This window comes from Helicoverpa zea, chromosome 9 (assembly GCF_022581195.2).
Source record: "Helicoverpa zea isolate HzStark_Cry1AcR chromosome 9, ilHelZeax1.1, whole genome shotgun sequence".
NCBI lineage: Eukaryota > Metazoa > Arthropoda > Insecta > Lepidoptera > Noctuidae > Helicoverpa > Helicoverpa zea.
The window spans coordinates 1805949-1826552 of record NC_061460.1 but is presented as its reverse complement, the minus strand read 5'-3'; the positions used below and the strand labels follow the sequence as shown (position 1 = coordinate 1826552).

General features: G+C 38.7%; 1 protein-coding gene across 1 annotated transcript; it reads left to right on the top strand.

Moving 5' to 3' along the window:
* The first annotated feature begins 3707 nt into the window (after nucleotides 1-3707).
* On the top strand, nucleotides 3708-5534 carry LOC124633065. The gene is made up of 3 exons (XM_047168158.1): nucleotides 3708-3819; nucleotides 4540-4698; nucleotides 5018-5534. Exons 1-3 carry the CDS (start codon nucleotides 3736-3738, stop codon nucleotides 5510-5512), a joined length of 738 nt encoding a protein of 245 aa, XP_047024114.1. The 5' UTR covers nucleotides 3708-3735; the 3' UTR covers nucleotides 5513-5534.
* The last annotated feature ends 15070 nt before the right edge of the window (nucleotides 5535-20604 follow it).

Here is a 20604-nt window from a genome sequence, read left to right as displayed (position 1 = left end):
CGCCATTGTACGAAATGTGCATTAAGTATAAATAAATAAATAATGTGTTCTAAGTGTGAGTTATTTCCACGTAATCTGCAAATAATGTTTTGATTAGGAAAGCAATAGGATAGTGTCATTGACCTTACACATAACAAGCACGGATAAAAAATAATGATGCATATTTACACATACAAGTATGAGTCACCCGCTTTCATGGAATAAAACATCTATACCTACTAGACAAATCGATGGACAGTCCATTGATATAGTTATCGGCACGAATCTTGAGCGCTGACCTTCATCTGCGCAGAAGTGATTTATTAGCAAACAACCAATCCCGAGTGACGGCTATGACGCGATGCGCTGCGGGCAAATCACCGCTTTACAACGCCTCCGCGCCTCACTCTCTCTCTTTCCTGCTATGCATCCCACATGGTGGTGGGGTCAGCTCTCCTTATTTTTCTTTTCCACTTCGCTCTATCCGTGACGTCGTTCTCGGACACGGGACACTCTTTCAAGTCTTTCGACACTACGTCCGGCCATCTCGTCTTGGGGCGCCCTCTCGATCTTCGACCGGGGATGGAAAGTTGCATACCACAAAAGGGACCCAATAAATATTACTTCTGCGCAGGCGAAGGACAGCGCTCAAGATTCGTGCCGATGATTACACCAATGTATAAAAATTTGCAGTGGTACTTCTATAAATTCTCTTGCACACTGCATGCTATTTTCCGCGAACAGTACATCTAAAGTGGCACATGTCTGCCATATTGATTACTAAACTAGGTATGTATCTGAATTATTTGGGGCGTCCCAGTTTCACTCTGTTGTAAATTAAAGCCTTGGATCTATATCTTAGCTAGCAATACCTGTAAGAGAATCATTAGGCACGTTTATTGAAGTTTGAAGACGTCATGATCATCGTCATAAGTAAGTTGGAGTCAGTACAACCGTTATGTACCTTCTTCTCGTGTCGTGTCTCTTGTTGTAATTTCCGTACTCTGTGTTGTAATTCGTATTTTTTTTTTATATCTATTTTTTTTTTTGTATTTTTCTCTTTTTCCTTGTGTCACTCGCGTGAATAAAACGTTTTTCTTTCTTTCTTCTTTCTTTCTTCTTTACAAAGTCGGACTTAGGCATCTTCCGTGGTATACCACTGATCTCAGTTTTCTGCTCTTGATAGCCAAACTTATGGGCTAGGTTTGACTTAAGACAGAGAATCTTCTAACTTAGAGCCCTTTTTCAGAAGACGTGAATCATCTTCAATACCTTTCCGCTATTCATGACACAGCGTCAAAAATCTTACTAACTAGAACCCACCCATATACCTTCTAGAGCCCTGTGATTCTTATAGATTCAAATATTCAATGGCTATCCTCACTTCTCATTTATTCTTTTAATCTGGAAATTCAAGATATTCTTAAACAACATTTACGCCATGACATTTACCAGTTTTCTCCCATTATTTCCTGTCTTTAGAACTTCGAGCCCTGCTGCTCGAAAACGCAGGAATACTCGAGTTTACAATGTGCAACGTAATGAAGAAGTATTTCTAAGGCTTTTCATCTGAGATTGCACTCTGCCATTTATTGTTTTAGACTTTCGTCGTGTACTACGGGTTCAGGATTCAGCTTTAAATTGCTGTAAAGTCAGGAAACCTTTGGAGTTTTCTACAAGACTTTTTATTTATTTACCCGTACAAAAACACCACCATACGTTACGAAAATATAACCAAATGCCATTAATCTATACTTCAGTCTATTACCTAATATGAAGCTAAAGAGTTTGTTGTTTAAGCGTACCAAGCTCAAGAACTATTGGTACGATTTGAAAAATAAATTTCTATGTTAGACAGCTGAGGCAAGTAGTTCCCACGGAACGTGGGTGAAACCGCCAGCGGAAGATAGTCACTCAATAAATTACTCAAAGCAGAATTATTAAGAACTTTAGTTATTAAAAAAAGCAATCATCTTATAAACACGGATGTCAGCAATATTCATACATACATATATCAAACCTTCTATATAATTTACAAAAGTGACTCCACAAACTTCAACACAGCACGTAAACACGAGAATCTTCTGCGAAAGTATAATTAGAATTAATTATATGAATATCACTCGTGTAAGCGCTTACTTAGTAACTCACAGACGTAAGTTTTCAGTTAAGTTACACGCTGAATTTGCTTACGATATCTACGTGACTTGATGGAAGTACGGTTGGTAAGTAAATTAATAAGTGTATTGAAATTCACATATGTATCTTATGGTTTAAGTGCTGGAGTGGAGACCACGGACTAGCAAACGCAGCGTAGGACGTCCACCAACGAGGTGGACAGACGACCTTATAAAGGTCGCCGGAAGACGCTGGATGCAGGTCGCTTCCAACAGGTATCTGTGGAGATCAAAGGGGGAGGCCTATGTTCAGCAGTGGACGTCCTATGGCTGAGATGATGATGATGATGATCTTATGGTTTTATTTAAACTATGAATAAATTCGCTAATGGGAGATCTTAATTCTTTCTCAAATTTCGAAACCATGTAATAAAAATAGCTGAAAACAATTTTTTTAGCGCTTTGTTAATGTATTGTTACCTACGATAAATTTAATTTCAAGTAAAAATAAAGCTTCGTTAAAAATATCCACCAAATATCTATCCTTCGTTAACAAATATTCACCAAATGAAAAATTTCAAAAATAATTCTACTTCTTTTAGTTATTTTAAACCCTCCGAGAAAATATACTCCCAAATAAATAAACAGCCATTAAAGATCGCAATTATACTCAATTTTAATTAATCTCAAAACCCTCATTAACCTTTTAGTCTGACAGTACAAGCGTGTACAAACCATTTATTTGCGTATTTGATGTTAGAACATATTTTCAATTAAAGCGGGGATCTAATTAAATCGCGAAAGTAGCCTGTTTTCGACTTGTACAACTTCGTCTGTACGTGGCAACATATGATGAGGCCAGTATACCCTGAACCCCCCATCCCCCCTCTTCAACCAACAATTACACCTAAAAGGGGTGAATCGCCTAACTTCCAGAGGTCACGTATCTTGGTCCTGTTACGATTTGGTGGGAATACAAACGATCCCACTTAAAAGTTTTATGGGTTCCGTATAAATTCCATTAACGTTTTATGGTTTTACATTTTAAACAGATGTTTTGTAGAAAATTTCGCGGGAACATCACGTTTCGCACTTACGGAGATTATACTTAAGAAGTTCGTTGGTACGCAACTAGAGGAAGTCTTAAGATTACTCAAAAGATTTCGAAAATTAAACCACCGCTTGCAAATTCTAGTGACCACCTAAACGATTAAAATTAAACTCTCTAAAAGAAACGTAACTCAAAAATATATTTATTCATCACAATCACTATGAATTCAATTCTTCACTAATCTAGGTTCTTCCTTGTCCTGTCCTTCTTCTTTGATCTCAAGAAACAGGACAGGGACAAAAAACAATAAACCATCAAACCAAACCACTCCTTTACGACTTCCTGAATTACACTTACAGGAACACAACTGCATGACACACGACACTGCCACAAACAATTCTTACAACTGCAATAGACACATCATCTGGTTACTTTATACTGTTTGCTCATAAAGAATTCTTCATATCGTGTTGTTTACCTGGACCAGTCATTGTGCTATATGTGGAACAACTCTTATTTTGTAAATAAACAACGCTTTGTTGTCTCCAAAGCGTGGTCACCGCAGTCGTTGGTTTGTTGCCGGTAGCAATGGACGGGAAAAAATTGACGATATTGTTATTAGTGCTCTCACCTGTTTTTATTGTGAGTATTTTTATTTTCTGGTTGTTTTTTGTGAATTAGGATAAGAGCTGCTGGAGAGTTAGATTAAGATTTATTTGATTGGATATATAAAAGCCATTGTTAGTACTATTTTAAGCGATAAGTGGTGTCGATGCACAACTGGAATCAAGTAGATTTCAAAATTCAAGATTGCATAGCAGCAACTCCCGGAAATCAGAACCAATCGATCTGTGTTTTAACATTTATATCCGTGTTTACATGATCCCATGGACCACTATTTCCAATAATCAACCAAGATAAATTATTTTCCCAAAATTATGATTTACATTCCCAAGATTTCGTGGTGGCCTAGTGGGTACAGGGGTAAAGAACCAACCTCTTGAGTATGTTGGTAGGGGTTCGATTCCGGTGTACCAATGTAACTTTTCTAAGTTTGTATGTACTTTTTAAGTATATCTTGGACACCAATGGCTGATAAAAAGGAAAACATCTTGAGGAAACCTGGGCTATTAAGTCTGAAATCACCAACCCGCATTGAGCAAGGGTGGTGATTAATGCTCAATCCTTCTCCGTGTGAGAGGAGGCCTGCGCCCAGCAGTGGGATAATAAACAGGCTGTAACTGTTACAACAACTATTTCCAATAATCAATTTCCCAAGATTATAATTTATAAGAATTTGCATGCATCCATTTTTCCTCCAGCTAGACGGCTGCTGGTGGTGTATTAAATCATTGTATAAAAATCTTGTGATTAATTTTGTGAACTTTACAGGCAGCATGGACCACATCCAGGGAGGACAGAAGAGAGGCTCGTGTGAACGAGCGCGACCCTCGGAGGACGGTGCACTACCACTCCAAGAGACATATGTTACCTGAGCCTGAATCCAAGAGGCGGGCTACCACGCCACGAGCTAGGGAGTTCAGGAAAAAGGTAAATAATTAACTTTTCTTATTATAGAGCAACTGTTTTCTGTTATTTCAAACTGACATCATGTCTTGTGAGTGTATGCGTGTTATGGTTTCAAATGTATATGTTTTTTTTTGTTTAAATAAATGATTCCATTCTATTCTATCGAGATAAATATTTATACTTCTACGATATGAACAAATACCAAGTGACATGTTTATGAGATCATTATTTTTTAACGGGTTGGCAAACAAAACATATGTACAATAACAGAATCGGTCACAACGTAGTAAAATATAAGTTCTAAATTAATGTGTACCTAACTCAAACGTTTCCTTTTCAGCCATCAGGACATTTAACACCTCTAGAAGAAGATGACATCGATAATGATGAGGTGATCTCCGTCGCCATTGGCCCTCCTCCCATCCGACCGAAATACGACAAGGTGCACTGGAAGCATCCTCCCAAGGCAGTCTCTCACAACGTCTCCAACGCAACAGCCACCAACCTGGTCAAGGACATCATCGTACAACTCGGCAGAGAATTCCTTTCACGACAAGTCAGCGAAGATTTTGTCTTCGGCCAGTACGTCGGCAATGCCATGAAGAACCTTACTGCAGATGTCAAACTAAGAATGCAACACGAAGTTCTAGAACTAATCGTCAAATATCAAAGACTCAGTAAAGGTGACGCCACAACAAGATCTGAAGAAAAAGTGACAAGTACCAATTCTTTGCCCATCTTAAAGGATATTAAGATGGAGAAAAAATTTACTAATGCCAACGAAACGGAGGATACGTGGCCAGATTTCTCGAATTTAGCTAAGATCGTTGGTTAATCTATGTCATATAATTTTGTAATTTGCGTATTTTTTGTTAATACATACGTTTTATTGTAAAAAGTGTTGTTTATTAGCGTGATTTTACCAAATAAAATAGACCGGATCTCGTAATCAAATACCTCTGTTAGCTTTATAGCAAAAATATAGGTAGGTATTAATATTTTGAGAGACTTACAGGAATTAGCAACATATTTTTACATCCAAACATTGCAGATCCACAAATAAGTTTTTCCCACGAAATAAAAATCAATTTCAGCTACATTCAAAATGAAAATTTCGAATCTGAAAACGTACAAATCAACTAATACCATTGAATGTTGTTTTCGTAGTAAGCTTTTCAATGGATTTCACGAAACGTTGTTTATTATGATAATCCTGTGTTGGTCAAAGGTCCTGCTTGAAAATTTTGTGTGTTCACCAACTGTCGTTATCCGACCACAGTGTTTGACTTTGTCCCGAGGGACTGGCCTGATCCCAGATTAAAGAAACAAAGGAGATATGCTAACAATGAACTTATGACTATCGTGAAGTATCTGAAAATGTTTGTATTTTTTAAGAGAAGCCATAGAGATATTACTGGCTTCAATATACATATTTTTTTGATAGATAGTACAGGATATTTTTTGCATTTTTTTATTATTTATTCCTTTAATTCAGGCAACTAGGGCCCATAGAAAATAAAATACACAAATAATTATTAACATTACAATTATAATAAACTAATACATACAAAAATAATAGCAAAAAAACAATTAAAATCTAAGCATAACTTAGAGTTCTGCTATTCAATTCATTCAACTTCACATATCGCCTAGTTATTCCTAAACAACAGTTTCCCTATTGTGTTTAGGATTGATGACAATTTATGTATTAAATTCTTATGTAGAAATGACGACACAGTACATTCAATTTCGAAACCACACCCTACTTTCAAAACTTTCTCAATCACCTCTAATTCTTCCTTCTTAACTTCTAACATCACGTCTCGATTTTCTTAAATCCTTACCTCACCTTGCCGTTGCGTACCAATGAAAACGTACCTAACTAGTGTAATCGCATTACCCTTAATAGGATTATAGCGACCGACTAGTGAACGAAAATGTTCTATCGCAACCATTTGGATTCTATACTGGGAATTTTGTTCTTTTGTTTTAGCTCGCTTTTGTTTTGGGATTTTGCTGGAACCGTATTTTAAGGAGATTTTCGTAATGCTGTTTAGGTTTTTTTTGGATGTGCGTTTTTGTTGTAGGAGTCATGCAACTGTGAAAGCTATTAATGGCTTTATATAAAACTAAATGTAGCTAAATTATTACCGACATGAATAGGCTTTCAAGGACCTACTTCAAAAATAAATGAGCCTCATTCTTATTATAATATGGGACTTGAAAGAAGGCCATAAAAAATACTCCGTTCAATGATATTTTCCAAGTGTTATTTTCTTTATATTTTCATTGATTAAGATACTGACCTCCATTCGCCTTCACCCCTGTGGGCACAAAGCCAAAAGGGTGTTCAACTGCCCGTGCAACGGAATAGGGAAAACCTAGTGGGTGTATATTGGCGAAATATAACATTATTTGTATTTCTGCTACCATTAATGTGAGTGTACAAGGCCATTTTATATGATGGATTGGGTGTGAAGAAATAATAATCCATTCATCATTTATTATTCTCTGTCCAACTACATCTATTATGTATGCATTGATTTGGATTTGGATATTTGCTGATTGTCTTTCAAGAACATGTAAAAAACTGCTGTATGAATATTTTGTTGGTGTAAACCACGAGTTAATCCCGGTTGTTTCAGACTTTTCAGAGTCATTGGTGATCTCTTAGCAATCTACTGCACTTATTATTAAACAAACATAACAATACTAACAAAACAATCACAGAACAATCAAAAGCATGATCTCACGTCATCACAATTCAGTGTAAATTAACACAGCAGCACTGAATTCAGGACTCGTCAGGTGTTTACATAATTACCGTTCCTTACATTTATGCAGGCGGACTCGAGTGGAGTGCTCTAACTAATGGCCTTATACCCCTGTTATTTTAAATTGCGACGTTCCCAAAGACAGAGGCGAAAATTGCACCAAATGCAAATTTCTATCCAGTCTAACTCCTTGTTTTAAAATTTTGGCGCTTAAATTTTGGGAGATGGTGATTTTTTTCGCGCGAACGAATACTTCAGCTGAGCCCTTTTGTGTGATAATGATATGAGAATTTGAATTAAAATAATTCAAGCGCCTCCTTTCGGCTTTTAGAGTTTTTGGACGCTGTATTTTTGGTGTGTAATAAGTTTTTTTTTGTTCGCTTTGCTTGTTGAGTAGTTTTATCGTGAATAGACTACTACATTATTGCTTCTAGCTGAAAGGTATTAAATAAATATTAAACAGTTCTATGAAACGTTAACGGAGCGTTCTTCACTCAAGCATCAAAAGCATAAATTCGCGCAACACAAACTTTACCTGGTACTATCTTAACGTAAGCTCTTAATTAGCTTAAAAACTTAATGATTCAATACTTGAATGCAGTTTACAAAAACAACATTTGCTAACAACAATGAGAGCTCTAAGTAGTTATTGACCCCTCCAGGTCAAATATCAGACTTTTTAATTTTTATATACACAAAGGACCAATCCAAAAAACTGGTCCTCCCATCCGAATATCATTGAATCGAACTAATTCATTCAACTTAGAAGTTTTGTCCTCCCAAACACAAATAATATAAGGATAATTACGTCCACTAGTAAAGTTTTGGATGCGGAACCCAAAAGTCTGATAAATAAATAATGAAGAGGGATAAGGAAAAGTTTGAGGTCCAAGATAAACAGATAGTGAGGGGATTAAAACACAAATTGAGACCCAAACGGAACATGTTGGACCTTCATTGATTCGGACCTCAGGCAAAGTTTTGAAGTTTTCGATTCTACCTGGATTAACTATCTTGAATCTACCTGCGTGATATATGGGATGGTGAGTCGAAGTTACATTTAACCTTTAATTTATTGCGCATTTCATCATCAATTCGAATTTCGAGTAGGCAACAATAATAAGAAATTAGAAATTCATAATAATGTCATCTACATAGAAATTTTCTAACTAACTTAGGGTGGAATTCCAGACTTACCGGATGCAGCCGAATACCAATGTTTTACAGGGACCAACTGCCTATCTGATCTCCTCAACCTAGATTCTCGAGCAACCCGATGTACATACCTATATTTTTTTATGATCATGGCAGGGAATGTACCTACTACGCAAAGAGTTTAAGGCCAAGGGAAGGGCAATGTAACAAAATCTAACCACAAAACCTATCACAGCAAAAATGACAACACATTTAAATCAAACGCCGACCAACCAACACCCATTTCCGAACCCCCCAAAACCTAAAAAGACCAAAAGAACAGACATAGCCACAAGAAAAACTAGTTACTCGTTTGTGGGTACACAAAGCTACAATATTCCGCTGCGTCCATTACCCGATTAGGGTTCCGTCGGCCGCGAGCACAGCTTTTAACACTTTGAATGCAACAAAGGAACCCTGATTTCGTTATAGTCAGTATTGTGTCTGTTGAATTTATTTCGTATTGTGGCTGGTTATTACGATGACAATCTTCGTTGTATGTTTTTTGTGTGGAAAATATTTACTTTACTGTTTTGTATTGGTAAATTGATATTGTGGTGCTGTTAAGGCGAGTGGTATCTTTTTCCGGTCGTGTCAGGTGAAGGAATAGGGAGTGCACCTGTTTCTATGCAAATGCTTGTGCAGTACAATCTGTACCGCGCTGCTGGCTGATGTCCTTATCTTGCCCGATAATCAGATAGGACATCATTATATAAATGGATTTCCCGGCTTCTTACTATCCGTAAGGACTGTCAAAATTGTTCAAATGACAGCCAGTACCTACCAGTATTGTTTTCCCTTATGATTGATCGACCCGTGCTTTGTTACTTGGCAACGAGCTAACATGAGTAACACAGCTGTCTAATGCACTTTAATTATATTAAAATAATATTATTATACCACAACTCATTGTTCGTAGGTAAATTAACAAAACTGAAAACATTAATTAAAACAATTCTCAAAACAAAATACGCGACTTTAATGAAGGGTCAAATTCTTCTCGTGTTTAATTCAGTTCAGTTTCAGTTTCTTCTTTATTCAGTGTCAATACTCATTAAAAGGCTTCTGTATACAATCCTTATGCATTTTATTTAATGTAAGTTAACACGTATCATGACTTTTCAATTACTTCATTAAAACGGACCAATTGGATGCTGGAGCTATGAATATTTTAATTTGGTCGGTGTTTACTTTATGGTAATGCTATATTTTCTTTATTTATCAGTTGATACGTATTGTAATTATTTGTAGATGAAATATTACTTTGTGTATTTATTGCATTTAAGCTGTACATATAAACCATTATTGAAGCATAAGCTATACCCCATCATCGTCACTATCCATACTCCTCTATCTACCATCGTCTTACAATCTTTTCAATCATATCGTCTTCCAGACCATCTACTTATCCACCGCTTCTTTGATCGTGACTGGCCACACACAATCCAAAAACACTGGGAGTTTGGGAGACTCAAAAAATCAAAAGTCATTTATTCAAAGTAGGCTGAAAATCAGCACTTTTTGAACATCAAATTTACAAAAGACAGCCCCAAAAACCCCAAAAAACCTTCACCACTTCCTATGTTTTTGCTGGGAAGAAGAAGTGGTGGAACAAACTCCCCAGACTATTAAAAATATCTACGCCCTACACTTTAACATTCAATATTAGGTACATGAAACTTGCCCAAACCATTCAGCCTAACCTATAAATAATCCACTTTCATAGCTTCACCAAATAAGCTTCCTATTTATAGCATTCCAAAAACAATGTTTGATCCATCCAAAGACCAAGCAGCATAATCTGTCCTAATTACAGTCTAAGTGTACGTGAGACCGGTTTTAAGGTCAGAGGCTCTAATTAGGGTCCTCCCAAACTTTTATAATTGGACTCTTAGCCTACCCTCGACTGTTAAGTTGAGGGTACACTGTCAACTCAAGGATTTATGGCGATTTATGTACTTGAAAATTGTATGGAAAGACCGACATTAAAATTTTGATCGTTGAATGGAAGGGTCGGGCTTCATTTTTCGTTATAATCTTAGGAGATTATGAACTTGAGGAGATCAATGTGTTTGTATGTACTCGTGGCCTTAGAGTGTTTGCGTTGCCGATCTTCTGAGAGTACTTATATGAAAATGAAATAAAACTGATAATTAAGGTATTATTGAAGTACAGTGAATTAATAAACTTCTATGACGCTATTTCAAAAATAGACCAATTGTAAAAATGCGATGATTGCCCTACGACTATTCTTGTATGTTTTTAAAAAAATCCACAGGTCAGATTAAAAAAATCGAAATCTATCTAGGTCAAAGTAGTTTGTATAGCCATAAAGTTCAGTCCTGACAATACAACCAACATTTAGTTCTGGAAAATTCTCAAGCTTAATTATTAAATGATCTTCATTATACTGAGTCCTTCTATCCAGTGTGTCCGCACCTCAAAGAAGGAATCCATTGTAATTAATCATGATTTATTAAAATTAATTCGCTCAATAAAGGTAATTAAGTCAGCGATGGAGGGACATCTCAGTAATCCTGCCGCCCTGGTAATCAGTGCCAAGCCCATTTATTGTTGTAAATGATTGATTTCTTGATGTATTTTGTTTATTTTGAAATCAGCGGTACTACCGATGATCAAAGTTTAGGAAGTATCTGTAAATAAACTTTTATCTAGGATTTGATAAGTACAACAATAACTACATCAGGTACCAATAATCTAGGACTAGAACAGAGTGAGTTACGTAACCCCTGAAATAATTCGAAATGACTGCAGTAGCCACTACGACATTCGCAGAGTCAAATACAATTTCAATGACCTGAATATTTAGCCGTTCTTCTATCAAAAGTGTATCAAGGATCTTTTATGTCGCTATGAACCCGAAAAATGAGAAAAATGACATATCAATCTCAGAAGCACACATTCCCAATAATAAGAACCATTTATGTCCATTTACAAACTCCAACCATTATATTCCTACACTATTCCGAAAGACTACTAACCCCCCCACTCCCTGATAACTATAACAACTAACATACAGCAAAAAGCATTTTCGCATCAAAACCAATGTTCCACAGAAGAGAATTTGATTTCGTACATAAAGAGATGCCTGCTATAAGGCCCGGGGCATAATTGCGCTCCCAGCTGACTATAAAATTGTGCCTAAAAGCAAATAGTAATAAAAAGAAAGAAAATTATCGTTTACACAGAAAGGTTCGCGGAGCATGAGAGTTGGGTGAGGTCCGAGTCTTAGCGAGTGATTGGAAAACATTACTTTTAGGAGCTTTAGCAAATACTGCTATACTATCCCTGACATAAAACAGCATATTTTCATCTGTGCCTGGGTAACAAATGAATTTATTCTTGGGATGACCTATCTATTATTGGGTTGTAAGAAATTTTGAAGAAACAGCCCGAAATGTGGAAGTAAATGGTGTGCCTGAGGGAAGTACGTGAATCGTCGACCTCGATTGGAACTCAACCAGTAGCGGTCCTTTTACATTTCCACGTCAGAGACCGTTAGGCTTATTTTAGCAAAGTCTAAACGGCTTCCTCGGTGATATAATCTGAACCCGCAGAGAAGAAGATTTTTTAAGTAAGTATACTCGCGCTCAGAGCCACCGCACCCAAACAGCATTCAGCCAAAAAACAACATCACTAAACCGTGTAATGTACTCAGTAAATTAATTTCTCCTCTCTAAAGATGTTACCCACCTTGAAAATACGGAAACCATTTTACCGAAGGGGTTTTTATAATGCCTTTTAAGATCGTTTGTTTTTTCCTTTAAGAGATAATAAGCGAGAAGATAAAAGCAATGTTGGTGGCCGTTAGCAACAAAGCAGCCGGACGATCTGTCAATTATTGGTGCATCTAGCAGACCGATTTCGCCCGGTCTGTTTTTAAAATGACGAGCCTATGGTGGATGGATAGCATGTAGTCATAAGAGTATAGCGCAGGGTTGCAATTTTGCAGATATTTTAATAATATAATAGATTCTTTGGTAAAGCGATTCTACCAAAAGAAACATGTTTTCTTTATAGCGATGGAGTCTTGACTTCAGATACTATTAATTAGGCAGATGTGAAGATCTACAGTTAACCGCAGCTATCTATGAAATCTAGGCCCCTTCAAGGATTACGTACCAAAGCCCTCTAAGCACGCCACTGATCGTACACATATGTGTTAATCAATCTCCTAATTGGCAGCAACAGTAATTACTACAAACCCCGAACAATACATCACAATCAAATACGTTGCTATTATCAGAGAACTAAAATTGAACTAAAATCTCTCTCTGATTCCCGCTATCAAATTGCAATTGAACAGTGAAAAGCCTACAATACGTCACCATCGACAGCTCATTCTCAATAGTCACGAAATAATAGCCCTGCAAATTTAAACGTGGACAACACAATTGAAAATGAACCCTATTTGTAAGGAGATACGATTGTTGATAGCCGCATGGAAAAAATTGTTCAGTGACATGAAACGTCCAGTGTAAAATGGACCCGTGGGCTTGGAGTTCTAGGTGTGAATGCAGGTCAAGTAAACTTGGCTGTTGGTAGCAACACATCACACGTCAGCGGAATCGCAACGCTGGACGAGAACAAAGTGCACGTAGTTAAAGCGGGTGCACAATAGCGCCATCTATATTGGCCGGTGCGAACCCCTCGTCTGCGATCCAAAATGGCGGCCGTGACGAGTTGTCAAAGCCTCGACACATTGTGACAGTGGGAATTACACAGTGTAGTTGTAGACAGAGGCGATTATAATACTCTACAAAGATATGAAGGTTTTTATCATTTTCATACTGTGCATCGTCAATACGAATAAAATTAACCTAAGGTACGATATACTTTTGAGGAGTCAATTCGATTCTGTTTCGTCTCCATCATCAGACCATCTAAACATCTTTGTTAATGAAGTGCGGTCAGATTAGCACATCAATATCAACTTCTTGCCCTATATTTTCCTCAATTTCTCAGGGTTTCCTTCAACATTCCTGACACGGGACCAAAGGGCATATCTTATAGAGAAAGAATTTTCCAAATTGGCTTAGGAGGCGTCTTCCAGAAATTGAGAAACAAGACAAAAAACAATTGAAATGAATTGAATTGAAGAATTGAAGATTTTGAGATCTGTTAAAAATAGGAACAGGGGTAAGTGGCTCGTTCACTTATGACTGTACCTTCAAAAAAACCTTATAATAAATGTAATCTCTATCGCAAACTACTCTGTGGAGCACCCACCTCTGCAAAATAAAACATCGGAAACAAAACTGTGTCAATATTCGTCACAAAGATCTATATCACTCTAATGGATTCACATTGTTACAATTGATGTAGGTACTTACCTGCCAGGACTTGAATGGAGGGTAGTATTGCGTTTATAGATTATAATAGTAAATATAAATTATTGATTATTTGTCATATTTTTTTCATAAAACGAAATACGTATTTTGATTTAATTTATTAGTTTAACAGCAGAACAAATAGAAAGAGATAGCATTTGTTTTCATTGACGAAGCGACACTACGCGCGTAATTTGTGAACCACGTTATGCAGAGTACAGCCAATGCTAATTTAACTTATTTACCGTCTCAAATTGAATCGACTGTTCCGGGGAACGAATTTTTTTCACTATTGTAATCAATAAACGCAATACTACCCCCCATTCAAGTCCTGGCAGGTAATAATAAAGCACCTTATATAGGCATGTACTTAACGAATCATTCTGTTTTTATACTGTTCCTAGTTCATCAATCTATGCTGAAGAGTTTCTTGTTTCCTTGTTTGAACGCGCTAATGTTAAGAATTGGTCTGATGTAAAATTCAATGATAGACAGCCTATTTATTGAAGAAGGTCAGAGACATTTTATGCGGTTGCGGGAAGTGATAGTAAAACCGCGGGCAGAAGCTAGTTATGATAATAAAGTTAACAAGAAAATAGGCCAAGTATTAGTATTAATGCAAAAAGTAAAACCATTACCTTAAGTTCTTAAAAAAGACCTAACTGACTCCACATTTTACTATCACAGTACTTTAAACTTTTTACTTAACCTTAGAGACAAGTAAATAATGATAGCCACTATGAGGAGCTCCAGAAAAATACTACAAACTTTTTAATACACTTAAGTAAGTATATTCTTTTACTAAAGTTTCAAGAGCTGTAGTTTCGTCTTATATAACAAAGAACTGCTATATTTTCTTCCAGATAGTTCTTTAGCCGACTTCGAAGTAAGAAGGGGTGTTAGGATTTTAGGTGCCTGTTTTATTTTACTGTTTTAACTACACACTTTAATTGGAAGAGGCTTCCAGCCTGACTGGATAGAGCTAAGTCCCAGTTTTTTTCAGTGAGAGAATGTCTATGTGCCTCCTATGTGTGTCCTAAGCCTGGGCAATACGAAACCCCTTGCAAAGGTTGGCTTTACTTGCTTCCTTAAAGACAGTGTTCGCCTTACAATATCTTGATAAAGAATAGCCTCAGAGCATCTATTTCCTTTCTAAAGTACTATTTTGAGGTTCAGTCGTACCAAGACATCTTAACAAACAAATAAAGCTTTCGAAATTCATAATATCCTAAAGATTTTAATCTCACCCAGTATAGAGAAGGGTTCGATATTAGTTCGGTACGGCAATAGCATCGTGCGGCGTATATTGGCGCCGAGCAAACACTCTGAGACAAAGCCGAGCGACAATATCCTGATACTCACAATCAGCTTCATATTGAGTTTTTAAACACTGTTCCAATATTTACTACTTATACAACATTCTTTTATTTACACAAAGATACTTAAACATTATTATGCAAACTTCATTCGAAATAATGGATCAAATGAAAAAAGGATTTTTAAAATCATTTGGTAAACGACGGAGGTATGAGCTACCAAATATAAAGAAACTACAAACATCTGAATTTATAAACCACCTTTTTGGGAAGTCGGTTAAAAATAATACTTAGAATAGTGTTTCTCCTCAACGCCGATTTTTTCTTTACTAGAGATGTGATATGTAGGCATTATAATAAAGATATTATACCACTACACAATACATACAGCCACACATCACTGCGTGGTCAATTGAACGATTTAATTACATATATTCTAAGGAAAAGCAATTAATATATTTGTTTAATTAAATACTTACCAATATTAATTAACTAAATAGGTACAGGTAACTCTTGAAACCTACAAAATTCCATAATGTAATGTTCCGCAGGATAAAGTGAGCATGTATTCTATTACATAGTACCAAATGTGTAGCAGTTTTATTTTAATATCTTCATCTCGTTTCACTCTCACCTAGAAAAAAGGTTTATTAGCCTTCCTTGATACATACTAAATAATTTTTCAAATCATTCCAGAAGTTTCTGAGATTAGCGCAACTCCGCAGCTATTCATCGCTTTTTCACTCATGTCTTTGGAGAACCAAATCTATTACCAGGCACAAATTATTTCTATCTACATAATTTCATTTAAATCGATTCAATAATTTAGACTTTAGCATTATAGCATCGGTAGTAGCGAGAACCAAAGCCAGTGACAACAGTATTCTGGAAACAGTGGCCGTGAGGGTGTTTTCCCCTTTGTTGAGACATTTTGTGGAGAGGATGGCCGCTTGAAAATCTTGTTTTTCATCCTCTGTACAAGATGACTCAAATTCTGTTTTTGTTATTTTTAATTTTGTATGTTCTAACACTAGATATGAGGTATATATATGCTACTAACATTATGGATTTTTTGTTATCCGATTTTTGAAAATAAAATTAAAATTATTAATAAAATGAGTAGGTTTATCTTTATGAATTTCAAATATATAAAATGAGTAGATAAGGGTAATGGATATGTCATTTAACTTATAAACCACAAACCAGTACCATCCCCTTTAAAATTATCCAAGAGGCAAGCTCAAAGTATCGTCTTACATACGAAAACTGGAGACATCGAACGGAATGATAAGGTAACGGGATACTCATTAAAAAGTTCCTTGTGGAAACCTCTCAGGAATTACACTTACATTGCTTGTTTAGCTCGTACGTTTTGGAAGCAAGCCAACGGAACGCGCCGATCACAACGCTGCGATGCTCATCATTTTACGTTTAGGGATGGGCAAGTTTTTTATCGATATAACTGCGGCGAGTTTCAATAACCAATCTATGTGTTTGCGGACGAGGTGGTAGGAATTTTACATTACTTGTATGGATGTTACTGTTACTGTTACAGCCTTTTCTTCATCGTCCCACTGCAGAGCACAGGCCTCCTCTCACACGGAGAAGGATTGATCATTAATCACCACGCTTGCTCAATGCAGGTTGGTGATTTCAGACTTTATAGTCCAGGTTTCCTCAAGATGTTTTCCTTCACTTTTTTATCAGCCATTGGTGTCCAAGATATACTTAGAAATACATACAAACTTAGAAAAGTTGCATTGGTACTTGCCTGTCCTGGAATCGAACCCGCGCCCTCATACTCGAGAGGTTGGTTCTTTACCCACTAGGCCACCACGACTTGTATGGGTGTTAATGTCAAAATTATGTATAGAGTAAGTCAACGAATAGATAGGTCATTGAAGTTAGTAGGTATTGCAGTGTGCTTAAAATTGAATACAAACAATATTGGAGAATGCGAATGCTTTTGCTTAACAAGTTAAAGGTTAACTTTGGATAGGATGTTTGGTCCGAAAATTGTTTAGTTTATTCATATTGCTGTGCATTTAAAAGTACCAAGATTTTAGTTTCATTTCCAGGAAAAAGAATATGAATTTTCAGAAAACAGGAAATCGGAGTCAGGTAGGTATTGGTCCTTGTGGACCACCAGTTCGGTTTCCGTAGGGGGCGCTCAACGGTGGACGCCATCATGCGCGTGAGAGCTCTCACGACGGGGGATGCTGTCTCCCGGGGGGGGGGTCGTCTTGGCGGTGTCTCTTGACATCGCCAACGCCTTCAACATCCTTCCCTGGAGTTGCATTAGGGAGGCACTCCGGTACGACCGGGTGCCGACCTACCTTCGTCGCGTGGTCGAGGCCTATCTGTCGGATAGGTCCATCATCTATCCTGGTCACAACGGGGAATGGAACCGGCGAGAGATGTCGTGCGGTGTTCCGCAGGGGTCGGTTCTGGGGCCGCTCTTGTGGAACATCGGCTACGACTGGGTGCTGCGCGCCGACCTCCCTAGCGGCATCAGCGTGGTCTGCTACGCTGACGACACGCTGGTTCTGGCACATGGGAGGTCGCACCAGGAGGCGGCCGACATAATGACGCGCGGGGTTGCGATAGTCATCGAGAGGATCCAGCTGCTGGGACTGGAGGTGGCCTTGCACAAATCCGAGGCCATGTGCTTTCATGGGCTTCGGAACGCGCCACCTTCAGGCTCCCAAGTCACGGTGGGGGGGGTTCCCATCGGCGTTGAGAGGGCGATGAAATACCTGGGACTCGTCCTCGACAGCCGGTGGAACTTCGTCGAGCATTTCCTACGTTTGGGCCCCAAACTGGAGAAGGCAGGTGCTGCATTCAGGCGGCTCCTGCCCAACCTGGGAGGCCCAAACGCCCCCTGCCGTAAACTCTACGCGGGAGTCTTGCGGTCCATGGCCCTTTACGGGACCCCGGTATAGGCACGTTCGGTACGGAAGCGGGCCGTACACTACCTGAACGTGCCCCAAAGGGTGATAGCCATCAGGCTAATCCGGGGGTACCGCACGATCTCCCGCGAAGCAGCTGGCCTACTAGCCGGACTGCCACCGTGGGATCTGGAGGCGAGAGTCTTCTTGCGCCTGTACGACTGGCGCGAGGAGGCTCAGCGCCGGGGGGAAAACTCGTTGCCGCGGCAAGTTGTCGCGCAGCGGGCGGAGCTCCGGCGCGATCTCATGGTGCAGGGCACGCCACCATCGTGGCGGTAAGTCCCCTCTTTGAGGAGCGGCTCGGGAGGAGTCATGCCGCCCTCACGTACCGCATGACGCAGGTCCTCACCGAACACGGTTGTTTCGGGAGGTACCTGCACCGCATCGGTCGTGAGGAGGCGCCCGGGTGTCACCATTGTGCGGACAGCCCCGAGGACACGGTGGACCACACAGTCCAGGTGTGCCCCGCATGGGAAGGGCACCGCCGGGTCCTCATCGAGGCTTTGGGCGGCGGCGACCTCTCGCGTCCGGCCCTGGTTCAGGCCATGGTCCGGGGCGAGAGGGAATGGGATGCCGTCGCCTCCTTCTGCGAAGCGATCATGCTCGAGAAGGAGGAGGCGGAACGCCAGAGAGTACGCACCTCTCATCCCGGCCCCCGCGCTGGACCAGGTAGACACCATGGGCGCCGGGTGTCGCGTGATGACTCCCGGCCACCGTAGGCGTGGGTCTGTGGGCGGTGAGTTCGAGTGGCTCATCGTCCCTCTGTCTGCTTAGACGACAGACCCGTGTCGACGGCGCGCGTTGTTCCACGCGCTCCTCAAAGAGATGTCAGCAACCCCAGCGGGGCCCAGCAGGGCCAAGGCCTGCCGGGGCTGCGGGTTGTTCGAAAGAGATACCGCGGCCCTGGTACATAAAAGGCCTATGACGGAACACGACGGTTTTTAGTCAGTAAGAGTCTGACACTCCCTCACCGCTGCTAACCCACAGCGGGAGGGGTCATTTGATGATTTTTGACGTCGGAAAAAAAAAATAATGTAGGTATTGGTAAATTGATCACTTGTTTGTTTAAAACAACCATACAAATCTAGTTAGAAACCACAAAAACTGAAAACAGAGTAACAGCATTATATGTATATTATTCATTTAATTGTTTACTTTTAGAAGGGTCCTGGAAAGTCCATTTCAATGTTAGAATATAGGCACCACAAGGATTAGTTACAACGGTCGTTCCATTACTTAACCTACGCTGTTTATTTGCCTGACTGTAAACATAAACTGAAGGAAAATAATGAAATTAATATTTGTAATAAAAGTGTGTATTTTATTAGCTGTCAAAATATCGGTAAAAAGAGACATCATCTATTTCATGTGGGAGTTTGAAAAAACTCGATATTTTTTCTTCGTTATATCGATATATTTGGACATCACTACCGCAGTGATGGCCTCGTCATGTGAAGAGCTCTCCACAGCTCGGTGGGAACGTTGTTATGTTAAAACTACCTCGACTGAGCACATCGTAGATCTATGATTAAAACATCACTAGTGAACTCGATATGTTAAAGTTGTTGTTCATTCTCATGCATAATAATAATTATATATGCTTTGTAAAAAATAAAAAATTACATACCTACTATGATAGATGACCAATTCGGCTAAAAATTGGTCATGAGGTAGCTTATACGGGAAACTTGTATCCCGATCTGAACGGGAAGTATTATATACTTATATGTAGTAGGTACCCGCAGGACGCAAATGAAACCGCTGGTTGAAGAGAAGTAAGAAATGTAAACAGATGCACTAAGTCGCGGCAGAATCCTGAAATAAGAAATACTCATAATAACATAACTCCGTTGATAAAAATCATATAATCCTTAATCTGATTTTTTTTTTGCCATGCATAAATATTTTCCCTGCATACATTTTACTACAATGGCCTAATAACTGCCTTAATTCCTCTTCTGAAGGAAAAGGTGGCTATTGCATGAATATCCATCCACCGCTTTGGATTCCAGTAACTTACCTATCTGTTGATTTGATTACTAGAGATAAGATTGTGACATTGTTAATGTCAGTCTTATCTCACAAGCACATACAGAAAGATAGTTATTAAAATCTCCGTTACTAGTTCACAATTACAGGCCACCTTTGTCATATAACCAAGTCCATATTACTAACGACCATTATGCTATTTCTAATCGTTTTGCAAATTACAATAATAAAACCGCACAAATAAATCATGGTTATAAATAATCTAATTACAGCAAAACAATAGAACAATTATTCCCGTTCATTTGTTAGGAAACAATTACTTGTTTTATAATGCTGTCGTGAACGTTTTTTTAGC

What these genes read in the sequence shown, in the direction of transcription:
- LOC124633065 (XM_047168158.1), top strand. Translation starts at nt 3,736, where the DNA reads ATGGACGGGAAAAAATTGACGATATTGTTATTAGTGCTCTCACCTGTT. An exon ending in TTATTTTCTGGTTGTTTTTT is followed by an intron (nt 3,820 to 4,539) that starts GTGAATTAGGAT and finishes TGAACTTTACAG; the next exon opens with GCAGCATGGACCACATCCAG. An exon ending in CTAGGGAGTTCAGGAAAAAG is followed by an intron (nt 4,699 to 5,017) that starts GTAAATAATTAA and finishes TTTCCTTTTCAG; the next exon opens with CCATCAGGACATTTAACACC.